The following is a 14,992-nucleotide window of genomic DNA, read 5'->3' on the forward strand; positions in this document are numbered from 1 at the left end:
TTCCATGTAGGGTTGTGTCTAGACTACAGGGTTTTGTCGACAGAACTGAATGTAGTGTAGACGCTCTTTGTCGACAGAAGCTTTGTCGACAGCATCTGTCGACAAAACTCTGTAGCTAGACGTACCCTTAGTCTCTTCTTTTTTAAGCTGAAAAATCCCAGACTTTTTCATCTCTCCTCATATAGCAGCCATTCCAAACCCCTAATAATTTTGTTGCCCTTTTCTGAATATTTTTCCAATGCCAAGATATCTTTTTGAGATGAGGCGAACACATCTGTATCCAGTATTCAAGATGTGGGCATACCATGGTTTTATATAGAGGCATTAGATATTTTCTCATTATCGGCAGTAATTGAATGGCCCTAATTCTATGGTCCACGTGACTATCTGACCAGCTGTGCATGAGCTCTGTCAGCTATAAATTGGAGCAGCAAACAGGTTGCTGTAACCTGTACCAGCTGCCAGTGACCTTCCACATGACCATATCAGCACTCAAGGAATACTACATAGCCCTTTCCACCTGCTACTCCCCTATGCTGGCGGCTGGCTGGCTGGCAAAAGAGGTGGCAAGTGTCTATGGGTAGATCTTTGCACCGAAGAATCACAGGGCCCATTATCTTTGTAATGGTGTAAATGTGTGTACATCATGCATGTCAGTAGAATCATAGAGGTTTGTTGTTGCAGTCAGGTGGTGGTTCTTTGAATCTGTGTAGGAAAATGTGCTCCATGAATAATAAAATACAGAAAAATCAGGTTGTCCTGTTCAAACATGCAGATCTTTTATTTAAATATTCCTTTGCGGTCTATTCACTCAGCATAACCCATGTATTATGCTGTTCTCTGAAATACGTTCAATGAATTTCAAACAAAATTGTCAAAAACAACAACCTTGGTTTCTTTGTATGATACACAGAAATAATTACATTTCATTTACAGCACAGATGCATTTTACACAGTCATCAACAGTCATTCACTACCAAACAGCATTTAAATCACCTAAAACACCAAAAGAATGTTTATTTTCCAAATTCAAAATTAATTAATCATTTTGCATAAGTGATATATGGAAATAGGAGACAAGAATAGCCTTCTGAAAAAATCTTGCCAAATTATTTCTTAACCTGTACTTTAAAAATGAAAATAAAAATTTGTAATTGGGGATGTAACTGCTATGCAAATATTGCTGTGTTGCAGTTTTTTTCGTCCATATGAAAAATAAAATTGAAAGGCCAAATTCTTAAACCCGGTGTGATCTCAGTGGAGTCAGTGGGATTGCAGGAGATCTAACTTGGTTCAGGGTTTGTCCCAAATGGTTTTCAGCAACTGCCATTTTATATTAGTTTCCAGATGTAATTAACAAGAAGCATCATGTGACTAAGAAGAAGCTATAATAGATTGTTAATATGAGGGCAATTTTCATATCAGTAATTGCTTCAGCAAACACTAGGAACAAAGCCAGTTTTTTATGGGTAATTATGAGTATAGACTTAAGAAGCAAGTAAAAACTAATGTACTGAACCCAGCTTTACAACATGTAAGAGAGAGGAAATGAAAATAATCGATTTCAGTGGAATTACTTGATATGTTCACTGTAAGTCAGGGAATAATCACTGTGTTGACTTCTTAAAAGAGAATTCAAATTTTGATTCCATTTATAAACATGATAGAAACTTGCCAATTTGCACAAAAGAATGGGAACTGCACTGAAAATTAAACAAGTTTGTGAATAAGTGAACAAATATTAAGAAAACAAATATCACCGATTGCAAATAGACTCTTATTTTGTCGTGTGCAATTTAGTTTTAATTTATGAAAAATAGCATACTAATGACTATTCTGTAGCATATTTTGTAAAAATAAAATTTCAGCTGTAATTATAGCATTTGTTCTTAAATCTTTTGCTTATAGGGGAGACTACCAACTGATTGTGGGGCGTCAAGAGAGTGTAGATTAGTAAGGTTCTACTTTCATGCTATATTTCCTCTTAATATAAATGTTAAGTTCAGTCAAGAGAGTAGTCAGTAATTGGTACCAGAAAGTTTGAAACATAGAATATTCAAACTATTAAATAATTTATTGTTTATTACATGTGGTAATGTCTTCTAATGCATAGAGACTTTTATTGGTATATATATATATATATATATATATATACAGGGCTCGACAAACCGCTGATTCTACTCGCCCGTGTAGATTTCAGCCGGTCTCTCCGTGCGCCCCATTCACCAGTACTGCGTGCATGTGCACTGCCGGTCTGGCGCATGCGTGGTGCGGGGCTGGTGAGTAGCTCTCGCCGCGGTTTGTCAAGCCCTGTGTGTGTGTGTATGTGTGTATATATATATATATATATATATATAGATATATATATATATAGATATATATATGGAGCTATGCAGTAATTTCTGCTGATACAGTATTTCTACTATAAACACTATTTCATGTGTATAGCATTTTCAAGATGACAAATCTCTTAACATTCTCATGTTCTATAGTAAAGAAAACTGCAATTCGCAGAAACCTTTTGGTAAGAAAACTGAGTTCTATGAGACACTGAAGCAAAAAGGCATTTTAAAATAGTAAAGTCCTTATATCCATTTATGGGTCTGATCCCACTGCTAAATTTCCAATGAAGTAAATCATAATTTTGCAGAAAAATCTAAAATCTTGAGTTTATCAGTGTATCTTAGGTATAGCCTTGCAAAATATGAATTTCCACAAACATTTTTGGATGCAGGTTTTACAGACAACTAAAAGGAGAGTTTTAGCAAACTGTTTTCACTAAATTTCCTCCATTGTGCAACATAGCCAATATTCTAGATCAGGGGTGGGCAGTAAAACAGTGATGGGTCACAAGGTTTAGTCCCTATTGGGCCCCTGCCACTATACTGTATTTATCTACACCTCCACAGATACAGGTGATTGCAGCTCCCTTTGGCCAGGAGGGGTGATCTGCAGCCAGCAGGAGCTGTGATTGCCTGTACCTGTGGAGGCATAGGTAAATATGGGCGTATGGGGGCCTGCCAGGGGCTAAGCCTGGTGGACTGGATCTTCTAGATACTGCAGAAAAACAAAGAGGTTTAAAGCTAAGTGCTATTTGTCACAAAACCCCTTTGTTTTAATTTCCTTTCAAATGGGATTGACACTGTAACTTTACACTAAAAGGCTGGTTCAGGAAATACAAAAGTAAGCACAAAAGTTTAAGCCAATTTTTGCAGTCTTGAAATCTCAAAGAAGAAAGGTGTGTTAGACCAGGTAAATGTACTGCATCATGGAAATAAAATTTATATTGGACAAAAAGAAGTTTGACTGAAAAGTACATTTGTGGGAAACAGTCTTGATTACATGGTTATTTAAAACTTCTCCACATTAGAGAAAACATTTTCCATCCACTGGGTTCATGGTGTAGATGAAGTTGTGCAAAATATTTAAACAAATTAATCCTGATTCCTGATACAACAGGTATACAATGAATTATTGCAGTTGTAGAAGTACCAAGGAAGCAAGATAAAACAATAATAAATGCTGAACTAACTGAACACCTTGAGTTTGCTAATGAGTTTGAGTAAGGAATACTGCATTTTCCAAAGGTAAGTTATTTGTACAACTACCATGGAACATTAACAATCAGCAGTAAGTGCACAGAAATGCCCCTTTCTACAGTAATATTTTAACATGCCTAATCTGAAAAACAACAGAAGTAAATCGAGATCACAGCTCCAAAGAATTTCAGCATGCACTATGGTTGTATTTCTGCCAGTCAGTACAAACATTTCATATGAGCATTTTGTTTTCCCCTTTTTTTAATAGGGAATTTGTCAACAAGTTCATGATTTACCAACAGGAAAAAATGACATTATCAAAATGTTTTTCATTGTTGTTTTGCATTCTGCCGGAACATACTGTCCAAACATGGGGAGGTTTTTTTTGTTTATTTTTTTAAAAAAATTCCCATGGTAAGAAGAAGCATCAATGGGGGACATTTCATTGTGCTCATAGAATAAGTCAAAATGATCAAAGAAGAGTGTTCTGTTTAACCGTTCAGACTCTGTGTAGAAACTCCATTTGGTTGACTGCTTCACGCGCTACATTACTGAAACCCAAATGGTTTAGTTTTCTGGACCCCTTCAATCTGTGGCTGCTGTAACACTGACCAAGGGGGTATTGTCTTTTCCGGCTTTCTCCTTCAGAACTCTTCTCGTTGCTAGATCTCAGCTGGCAAATGTCTTTGTTCCAATTGTTTTATAAAGCAGATACTCTGACAATATTTCCTCCTGAATATGCAGAAGATTCTGGCCTGTCATTCCCTTCGGGCGTGGTCACTGGGGGAGTTGGGATGCTGATTATTGCTGTTGTGACGTAAGGCTGCTCACAGTTTAGTTTTACACACTCTTCCATTTTGGCATTTAAACTGGATCGGCTAAAGGGGAAACACATCAATGAGGTAACTGTTTACAATGTTATAAACTTCTCTGCTTACTCAATTCCATTATGCCAGCCATCCACCTTAAAGTCTGGTTTCTTATCAGGTAGGATAACCACAAATACATTGCAAACACAGCCTCTGCTCCTTTGGTCACTGGACATGTACTATGTGGCTGAGGAGGAAAGATTTGTGACTCATAAAACTTAGCTCTCTAGCTCCTGATCTACACTAGGGAATAATTTTGAATTAAGATATGCAACTTCAGCTACGTTAATTGCATAGTTTAAGTCAAAGTATCTTAAGTTGAATTTTGGTGCCATCCACTCTTTTGACTAGTCTTACTCCTCAGGGAAGCAGGACTACTGACATAGATGGGAGTGCCCATTCAGTTAAAATTAGCATGTCTTCACTAGACCTGCTAAATAGAACTCTGGAAGATTGACTGTGGTTACTTCAATCTTATTTGTAGTGTAGACATAGCCTTGGTGATGTACACAGGACTGAAAGGGATTTCCTGGGTCATCAAGTCCAGTCTTCAGCTGTCTTAGGCAGGGCCAGATTAAGACATGGGCTAGCCGGGCAGCTGCCCGGGGTGCCACCCTATGGGGGGGGGGGGGCGCCTGATGGCAGCTGTAAGGGGTGTGCAGCGCCCCTTATAACTGCCATCAGGCACTGCGCTCCCGGATCACGGACTGCAGCAGCTCCCAGTGGCCACCCTGCAGCGGTCGCCTGGGGCGGGGACTGCGTTAACCCCTGCAGCGCCGGCTAGCAGCGCCCTTTCTCCCGTAGCCGCTTGGCCCTGAACAGCCAGGCCAGGCCCGGCCCGGCCCGGGCTGCACACCAGCAGCGGTAGCCAGGCTATGCCGGGCCAGGCACATGCGTCCTGCCGCCGCCAGCTCCGCGTGCCCTCCCCCATGCACCGGCACGGGGGCGGGGCCATGCATGCGCCCTTCCCCAACCTGGGGTGCAATTAAACAGTCTGCCCTGGGCGCCGGAATGGCTCGGTCCGGCCCTGTAAGGCAACAGCATCATGTATACCTGGTCATAAATATTCATACATACAATTATCCACTTTCTTTTTTGTTATTGTATTGTATTATTTTCTTCTCTGTAGTTTTGCCAACACTAATGGGTTCTAAAATCATCAGTGAAGTTAAACTCCTGGTAGTTTGTGTCTAACAATTATGAGGTTTTATTTGGATTTTTAGCTCTTTGAAACCAAGGCCCCCTTTTATGTGTGTGCAATTCAGGAAAATCTTGAACGGTACAAAGGGACAAGAGCTGGTCTAAGTGGATTACAGGATGAATAAAGACTAAACTGCTGAGGAACTCTTGCTTCTTATAATTTGCCCAATCGTTTGCCCAGCAACAATTTGTGACAGAGAGCAGGAGTCCTGGTGATAAGGAATCTGGGGCTGAAAGTGTTAGGACGGCACAGCCCTAGGACAGAGTAAAGGACAAAACCTTAACTCTTATCCAAGGGTGGATTTGTGGTGCAGCTTTTAAATGGAATGTAGTCATAGAAATGTGAGAGAATGACCTGCACACTATTTTTAGGGGGGAGTTGGACATTAAGGCATTAAAAGGGCCAGAGCCTAAAGAAGCAAATTGAAACCAACCTGTACCCTGGCTACAATGTGGTCACTATCCTCACACACATTTTACCCCTTTCAACAATAGGTGGGAGAGTCACAGAAAGTGAATGGGTAAGGAGGAATCCAACTCAGTTCCCCATTACCACACAAATCCTCTATCCCTCACACACACCCTTCCTCACTTGCCTTCCTATGCTGCCAAAAGAACAGTGGCCTTATGCCCTCCACACCTTTACGAATGTGATACACCTTAGGTGTTCCCAAGAGCATTAATATTGCCAGGCACACTGACCTGCAAGGCCTTGACATGTGGGACTGTTTCATTGCAGGGTAGATTTCTAGGCTGTGCTGCAGCCCAGGCTCTAGGGCCCTGTGAGCTAGGAGGGTCCCAGAGCTCGGGCTGCAAGCTAAGCCCAGAAGTTAACACCACAATGAAAGAGTCCAGCAGCTCAAGCCCCGTGAGCTTGCGTCAGATGGCAGGGACCAGCTGTGAGTTTTGCTTTGTAGTGTAGATTACTGTTCCAGTTTGTTGCACCAACCGATGGGTGCTGGAAAGATTGCAAAAGCGGAGGGGGGCAAGTCTCTGCCCCACTAATCAGACTCCCCCAAGAGCTCTCCCTCCACCAGCCCTTCCTTCTGGAGCCCCTCACTACCCCTTTCCTTAACTTACCCTCTCTGCTGATCCTGCTGCCTGAATCCAGCCAGCCCCTGGCACCAAGAGGAACTGCAGTTTTAGTGGGTGAGAGCTCAGTTGCTAGTATGACACAGAGAGGGCCTTGGTGTTGTCTGGCCAGCTGGGCCAGGGTCCAGCATGTGTCCTCTCAGGCTATGTCTACACTACCAAGTTTTTGTGGAAAAATTGCCATTTTTCCACAAAAACTCATGGAGCATCCACACCTCAAGCGCATTTTTGCGCAAGTAAATAGATCAGAGGGGTATTTGAACAATTGGTAATCCTCATTCTACAAGGCAGAATGCCGTTTTGTACAAGAGCTCTTGCACAAAAAGGCGTGTGTGGTTGGGAAGGGTGGGTTGTTTTGTTTTGTTTTGTTTTATTTTGTTTGTGCAAGCAGAGGGAAGAGGAAAATGCACAGGTGCCCTGGTGGCTATTCTGTCCATAGCAATCACTGCTTACTTGCGAGAGAGCAGCCAGGCAGTCTGGATGCTCTCTTGCGCAAAAATGCATCTCTTTTTCAATGCACTTTTGCAGTGTGGACGCTCTCTTGTGCAAGAAGTTTTTGTGGAAGATCTCTTCTGAAAAAGCTTCTTGCACAAGAAGCCTGCAGTCTAGACCAGTTTTGCTCAACCTTTTTTAATTCGCGACCTCCAGGGCCGGGAAAATTTTGGTTGAGCCAAAAAAAAAAAAACAAAACAAAAAACGCTGTCTGGAACATTTTGTTTCAGCCTCTGTAATTTCAAGCACTGGTCCGCTCCCCTGCCACAGGGACATCAGACACCAAGCTGTGAAAACAAAAGCAACTGGCCTGGTGCTGAAACCCGCTCAGGAACACATCCACGACCTCCGCTGGTCTAGACGTAGCCTCAGAGAGCTCTTGAAATGTAAGAGAGAGCAAGTGCCCTTTGAACCTCTCCCTTCACTGTTTCTGGTGCCTATGTCCCAAATAACACCACATATTGTTGCTACAAAAAGAACAACCAGCATTGCTTTCATGCTGATGGGCATACGTGTGACTTACCAGCTCTGTGTCTAAGGCAGTGCGGTGAGGATGGGAGGAAATCAGCTTTGGGTAGGGATGGGGAATGCAAATGTTTTGCCCTGGCTGGGAGAAGCAGAGGAGGTGACATCCATTAGCTCAGTTGGCACCTCACAATGGCAGCCAGTAGCTGATCACTTGACTGGAACAATATGGGCCAACTAACAATAGCTAGCTCACAAAAATGGATGATGAGGAAGGAGTGGGGTGAAGAATCTGTCCAACTCGGAGACCTCATGCAGAGCAGCTGCAAAGACACCTATTCATCCCCATGGTAGGTAATAACAGTTAGGGTCCTGCACACCCTCTAACTTAGTGCTCACTAGCTGTGTAGTAGTTGCTCTATTGGCCTTCCTCTCCTTGCTCCAGCCCCGCCTCCTCAAGTTTGCAATGCACAAGGGAACAGAGCCATCTTCCCCACCATAATCTTTGTGCAGGCCCCTGCTTCCTTCCTCCCTTCTCTTGCATACTAGAAAGTGGGGTTCCAGTGCATGTAGAGCTTTCTTTGGCCATTAAGGAGGTCAGGTGGAAGTATATTGGGGCCACAGCTGAGGGAAATTCACACCTGGTAAGGTTCAGTGACAGCTAAAACTGCACAGCAAGTCAGTAACAGAGCAGAAGTTTCTGTCCCTCACTCTTGGCTCCAGACTTTGTGGGCTGTTGAGCATTATTTATATGATCAGATGAGCAGTGACTCATAGTATGTGGTACAGGCAGTCCCCGGGTTACGTACAAGATAGGGACTGTAGGTTTCTTCTTAAGTTGAATCTGTATGTAAGTCGGAACTGGCGTCCAGATTCAGCCGCTGCTGAAACTGACCGCCAGTTCTGACTTACATACAGATTCAACTTAAGAACCCCAAGTCAGCTGCTGCTGAAACTGATCAGCCGCTGATTCCAGGAAGCCCGGGGCAGAGCAACTGTGCCTCGGGCTTCCTGTAGTCAGCGCTGGTCAGTTTCAGCAATGGCTGACTTGGGGACGCCTGGGGCAGAGCAGCTGGGGTGCTGCTGGGTTGCTCCAGTAGCGCTGCTCCTCGGGGGAACACGCCGCTGCTGCGGCTTTGCTCGCGGTGTCCTTGGTCTGCTGGAGACGGTCCCCAGCAGACCAGGGGCACCGCGAGCAAAGCCGCAGCCGTGGCGGGGTCCCGCTCTAGCAAAGCCTCAGAAGCGCGGGACCCCGCCGCGGCTGCGGATTTGCTCCCGGTGCCCCTGGTCTGCTGGGGACCGTCTCCAGCAGACCAGGGGCACCGGGAGCAAAGCCGCAGCAGCGGCGGGTCCCGCGCCAGAGCAAAGCCTCAGAGGTGAGGCACCCCGCCGCTGCAGCTTTGCTCCCCGTGTCCCTGGTCTAGTGCGGGGGGGGGCGCAACTAGTGTGCCCCCCCCCAGCAGACCAGGCTTTTGTTGTGGACCCTGGGGCAGAGCAGCTGGGGTGCTGCCGGTTGGTCCCGCAGCGCCACTCTGGGCACTACTGGACCAACCCGGCAGCACCCCAGCTGCTCTGCCCCAGGCGTCCTGATTCAGCCGCTGCTTTGCTCTGACGCGGGACCCGCCGCCGCTGTGGCTTTGCTCCCGGTGCCCCTGGTCTGCTGGAGACGGTCCCCAGCAGAGAAGGGGCACCGCGAGCAAACCCGCCGGGGTTGCGGCTTTGCTCCCGATGCCCCTGGTCTGCTGGAGACTTTCCCAGCAGACCAGGGGCACCGGGAGCAGCTTTTCTCGCCCCGGAGGTCGAGGTGGCTGACCGCTGCCTGCGAGCTCCGGGGCGAGAGAGCCCCATTCGTAAGTGCGGATCCGACATAAGTCGGATCCGCGTAAGTTGGGGACTGCCTGTAGTTATAATTATCAGTCAGTTGAGACATGAACCTGAGGGTGGGTTCATGTGTACACAGAGCTGTTGAGAGGAATGTATATCGATTGCAGGGGTGGTTCCCAGGATAAGAGACACTTAAAAATGAAATTCATTGAAGTGGGAGATGTGCTCCTCCTTGTATGTGTATTCTGCTGCTTTTAATTCTTGCATGTTTGTGCTGTGGCTAGAAGGGTGTGCTGGAAAGCTACCTGGTAGACAACAGGTTAGAACCAGGCAGAATTACGCATGAACACCTGACTGGTTCCACATTTGGTCCCCAACCATCCAGGATTGTCCTGGAATCTCCAAGAATTGAAGATTAATCTTTAATGAAAGAGTAGGTCATGTGCTGAGACCTCCAGAAATATGTCCCTCTCCAACTCCTTTGAGGAATAGCAGAAAAAATGATCTCAGCTACAAGTCAAGGAGCTGCTCCTGGCAGTGAGTTTTGCTCTGTATCCTCTGGTGCTTCATTTTTTCTAATTTTCCCAATAACTCCCTTAGGGATTATATTTTTCTCGTTCATTGTATATTTATAGAGAGGAGGGATGGTTTTTAAGACTAGGGAACTGGACTGGGATTCCAGTGGTTCGTGTAAGCATTTGATAAAGAAGGACCAAATCCAAATGGCAGTTGAGAGGCAAAGCTTCTCAGGCTCTGGGCCAGTATTAGGACAAATTATTTATTTCCATCTGCCACTTCAAGACTTAGAGACTTCCTAATAAACTGAAAAAAAGTGCTTCTTAGAATGGACAGTTACCCATTAATTTTAAGGAATGCAACTTACTTATTTGACACAAATTCAAAATAATACCTTGTCACTTAGACCACCTCTTCCTTACCAAACAATGGTTTGCCATAGCATTGCATCTGAGATGGCAGTTAAAACTAAAATACCTGTTAGATAGAGATGTCCTCTCCATACATCTGATTTGAATGGTGCTAAGTTCTTGTATGCTGCCTGTGCGGCTGCCATTTATATTGGTGTTTGGGATGCGGAAAGTCTTTTTATGTCGTCGTGAACAACAAGTGCTGGTAACACCTTGTTGGGAAGAGAGAGAGGGGCTGTGGCTTGAGGATCGATTGACTGTGGAGACCTCCATGCAGCTGTCTTCATAAACATGTTCATCCACAAACTCGTGATTCTGGTCCAGAGCAATTCAATGCATGGTAAAAGCACACACACAAAAAGATATGATTATAGTTGAAAGAAAATGTTCATGATGCTGATTGTCAAAATCCACTGTGTTAGGGCCTGTTTAATAACTTAATTTTACACAACCAGAATCTGGAAAAATGACAAGGATTGCAATTTTCAACCCACATCAGGATAGCTAGAATATATTAAAAGTGTCCATACAGATTCAAAATGATCAAACCATTAACTTTAATTTTCAAAAGCTAATGCAAAATATTTTGTAGGATGGCAAAACATAACTCAGATAGTTATATTAAGGGTTACTGTGTAATCTGTAAAATTTCTCTCAGTAAAGAATTATTTTCATTAATAAAAAAATTCAGAAACATTTTTCAGGCTCTTTTAATTCTGCTTATATAAATGCTCTAAATGGGAGTAAGCGCACCCATGATTATGTTTAAATATAGTAAAATAGTACTGACTTTAATTTTTGTATCAGTCTGTGAAATGTCATCTTAAAACAAAGGTGTGAAACAATGACTTGAAACAATACATTTCACAATCCAGGAATAAGGTACTTATCAAAAAGTACTTATCAAAAAATAACATGTAGCCTTAATTTCAGTTTCCATTAGAGAGGAAGCTGAAATAAATACCAAACATTCTCTCCAGAGGTTACTATTTGCTACATATAAAAGCTTAATATATCCAAATGGATTAATATGATAATGTCTTTAATTCAGCAATTAAATAGTATTTATTCATAGGATCTTTCCTTGAGCCCCACATAGACAGAAATCTTGTAGGCACAACATAGTGAGTGACCTATGGCAAGTCCAACTGATAGTCATTATACTTCGATGCTTTAATTTGTGATTATGAAGCACGACTCACAAAATTGTGATTAGTACAATTTCTCTGTGCATCAAGAAGGGTAAAGTAGTGGTGTAGTGTTCAATAAAAGGAATCATACACTGTAAAATTATATGCAATAGTCTTAAGGTAGAATCCCAGGATGAAATGGATGTTGATGCTCATAATCCCATCATTTTGGATTGAGACAACTTCTGTTTCCACATTTCCAACTGTGGATGCTTTGACATTGGGTTAGGAAACACTGGCTTACAGGCCACATAACTCCATTTACTTCAAACTGGTTGGTTCGTTGCATTTTCATTCACTAGTAGCTAGCCTACACTAGAATTGCTACCACAGTGAAACTGTCCCAATGTAGCTGCGCTGCTGTAGTACTGCTTGGGCAGACACTCTGTGCCAATCAGAGCATGCTCTTCCATCAGCATAATTACTCTACCTTTCTGAGAGGTGATAGCTATGTCATCAGGAGCATATCCCCTGCTACACCATGCAGTCTATACCAGTATTTAGATCGTCGTAGTGTATGTTGGTCAGGGGGTGGCTTATCCATACTCGATGGCTACATCTAGAATGGCATGATTTTCCACAATTCCTTTAATGGAAAAGTTTTCCAGTAAAAGCATTTGCGGAAAAGAGCATCTAGATTGGCATGGACTTTTTGTGGAAAAGCGTCCGTGCCAATCTAGACGCGCTTTTGCGCAAAAAATCCCCGATCGCCATTTTAGCCATCGGGGCTTTTTTGTGCAAAACAGTACTGTGCTGTATACACTGGCCCTCTTGCGCAAATGATTTGCACAAGAGGGCTTTTGCCCAAATGGGAGCAGCATAGTATTTCCACAACAAGCACTGATTTCTTACAGTAGGAAGTCAGTGTCTACATTGGCCCTTTTGCGCAAAAGTCTTTCGGAAAAAGACTTTTGCCCGAACAGGAGCAGCATAGTATTTCCGCAAAAAGCACTGATTTCTTACATGAGATCGTCAGTGCTTTTGCAGAAATTCAAGCGGCCAGTGTAGACAGCTGGCAAGTTTTTCCGCAAAAGCAGCTGATTTTGCGGAAAAACTTGCCAGTCTAGACACAGCCCATGTGGCTTAAACTATGCCCAAGTAAATTATAATGTGTACAAGCCTGAGGATAAGGAAAATTATTTCCTTCCTGAAAGAAGAGTCTACTAACATGCAATGTTGTTCAGATGCCAATAGGTACTCTAAGAATACATTTATGTTTTCCAAAAAGAAACATAAAATAAGCGGAATAAACTAAGTATGATTCATCAGTAAGGTGAGCACCAGTACAGTAATTTTCTAAGGAAGATGAATGTTTGGAACAAATGGAAATAATTTGGACAGAGTACTATTTCTATTTGCTCTCCTTCATAACCTTCCTTGACTCTCATTATACCCAACTGCCATCTTCTGAGGAGAAAAATGGTGAATAAGAAGAATGATTTCAAGTGACTCAAGGAGATAAGTCTTGGTATAACTTCCTTAAAATCTGACTGTACACAGGGCATACATCATTCATAAACAAGACTCCAAATGCAGTTAGAACCTGGATATGGGAGGCAGACAGAGAAATTACTTAATAGCTGTCTTTAGATCATATATACTATAGGAATGAATAGGGTATTCCAGTATGCTTGCCAAGATCTCTGGTAGTTTTCCAATAAAAAACAGTTTTGTCCTAAAGCTATTATGGAGCTATAAGTTAGCATACTCTATTAGGGTATGTCTACACTACCCCGCTAGCTCGAACTAGGAGGGTAATGTAGGCATACCGCACTTGCAAATGAAGCCCGGGATTTGAATTTCCCGGGCTTCATTTGCATAAGCGGGGAGCCGCCATTTTTAAAACCCCGCTGGTTCGAACCCCGTGCAGCGCGGCTACACGGGGCTCGAACTAGGTAGTTCGGACTAGGCTTCCTATTCCGAACTACCGGTACACCTCGTTCCACCTGGGCTTCATTTGCATTCAAATCCCGGGCTTCATTTGCAAGTGCGGTATGCCTACATTACCCCGCTAGTTCGAACTAGCGGGGTAGTGTAGACATACCCTAATAGAGGGATACACTTTTAATATGGACTGGAGATATTTTGAAATCATATAATTGCCTAAACGAATAAATTAAATTATGCATGTCAAGCTTCTAGTACATGGGATATATTAATGTACTGTCATACAATGAACTTCGACATATTGGTTTTAAGATATTAATTTAGGTTAGGACTTCAAGCCTAAAATAATTAAAACTTAAGTACTCTAGATTTCTCCTGTGAGCTGTAAATTCACTGTTGTGTATAAGTTGAAAAGATATTCTCTAAAGTACTTCTCTGAATACCAGTGTTGCCATTACAAAAGTAATTTCAAAGAAAGCTACAGGCCATAACATACCATCCACTGCACTTCTCAGAAAAGATGAAAAGAGAGGAATGGCCTAAAAATGTTAGATGGAGGCTAGAGGAGCCAAAGACGCCTCTGTTGGTTGCTGACAAAATCCTTTTGCATAAACTCTTTTGTGACTATTGTTCACTGCCTTCAAAGGAGGAAGAAAGGCTTAGACAATATGTAGCTAGTTCCATCTCCAGAGTGAATTAACAGCACTCCTCACTCTGTGAGATGAAGATATCCAAACTTACATTTTCTCATTTAATTTTTGGGAAGTCATGACAAATTGAATATATACTTCTGCTCCTAAGCAATTACGTGTGTGTGTGGTGGGTGTGCACATATCCAGGAAGTCAGGCTCAACAGCCAAGAAACCTGTTGTAGGCAGTGTTATTGCAGCCATATTGATCCCACACTGGATATTAGTGAGACAAGGCGGGTGATTGGACCCATTTCTGTTGGTGAAAGACAAGCTTTTGAGCTTACACAGACCTCTTCTTCAGGTATAGGGAAAAAAACCTGATTGATAAATACAAGGTTTGAAAAGCTTGTTTAATGTATCTATTCAAACTTTGTATTTAGTAATGAGACTGATTTAGTTACCCAGAGCTGAAGAAAAACTCTGGGTAGCTCAAAAGTTTGTCTATCTCACAACAGAAGTTGGTTCAATAAAAGGTATTACCTCACCCACCTAATCTCTCAAGCAAAGCCATTGAAAAGCAAATAAATGTTATGTATATTTCATAAAACAAGAGTAGGCTTGTACTATATATTTTTTGAAGAGTCACTGTTAAAAAAGAAAAAAAGGATAATCTTTTCCATCATTAATATCCTGGGGAGATGGAAAAGCTTCCGGGCCTGATCTAAGTCTCATCCAAGTAAATAGGAGTCTTCCTATTCAGTCTTCTGAGAGTTGGATCAGGACTTTTGCTAAGTTTGCCAATTCAACTGTAAAGTTCAAGTGGAAAGCAAAGTCCAAAGCAGATATCTATGAGGAAGGCTAGTCTACAACACAATG

General features: G+C 42.8%; 1 protein-coding gene across 2 annotated transcripts in view; it reads right to left on the bottom strand.

Annotated features, from left to right (window-relative positions):
* Window positions 1-4,239: 4,239 nt before the first annotated feature.
* Window positions 4,240-14,992, bottom strand: part of KCND2 (potassium voltage-gated channel subfamily D member 2) — a 395,949-nt gene continuing 385,196 nt past the window's right edge. For both annotated transcript variants that reach the window (XM_025184391.2, XM_006122641.4), the window contains 2 exons: window positions 10,475-10,722; window positions 4,240-4,417 (listed from right to left, as the gene is read on the bottom strand). In XM_025184391.2, coding sequence (XP_025040176.2) covers window positions 4,240-4,417; window positions 10,475-10,722 — 426 coding nt within the window. The remainder of the gene's footprint in view (window positions 4,418-10,474; window positions 10,723-14,992) is intronic.

This window comes from Pelodiscus sinensis, chromosome 1, assembly GCF_049634645.1.
Source record: "Pelodiscus sinensis isolate JC-2024 chromosome 1, ASM4963464v1, whole genome shotgun sequence".
Taxonomy (NCBI): Eukaryota; Metazoa; Chordata; order Testudines; family Trionychidae; genus Pelodiscus; species Pelodiscus sinensis.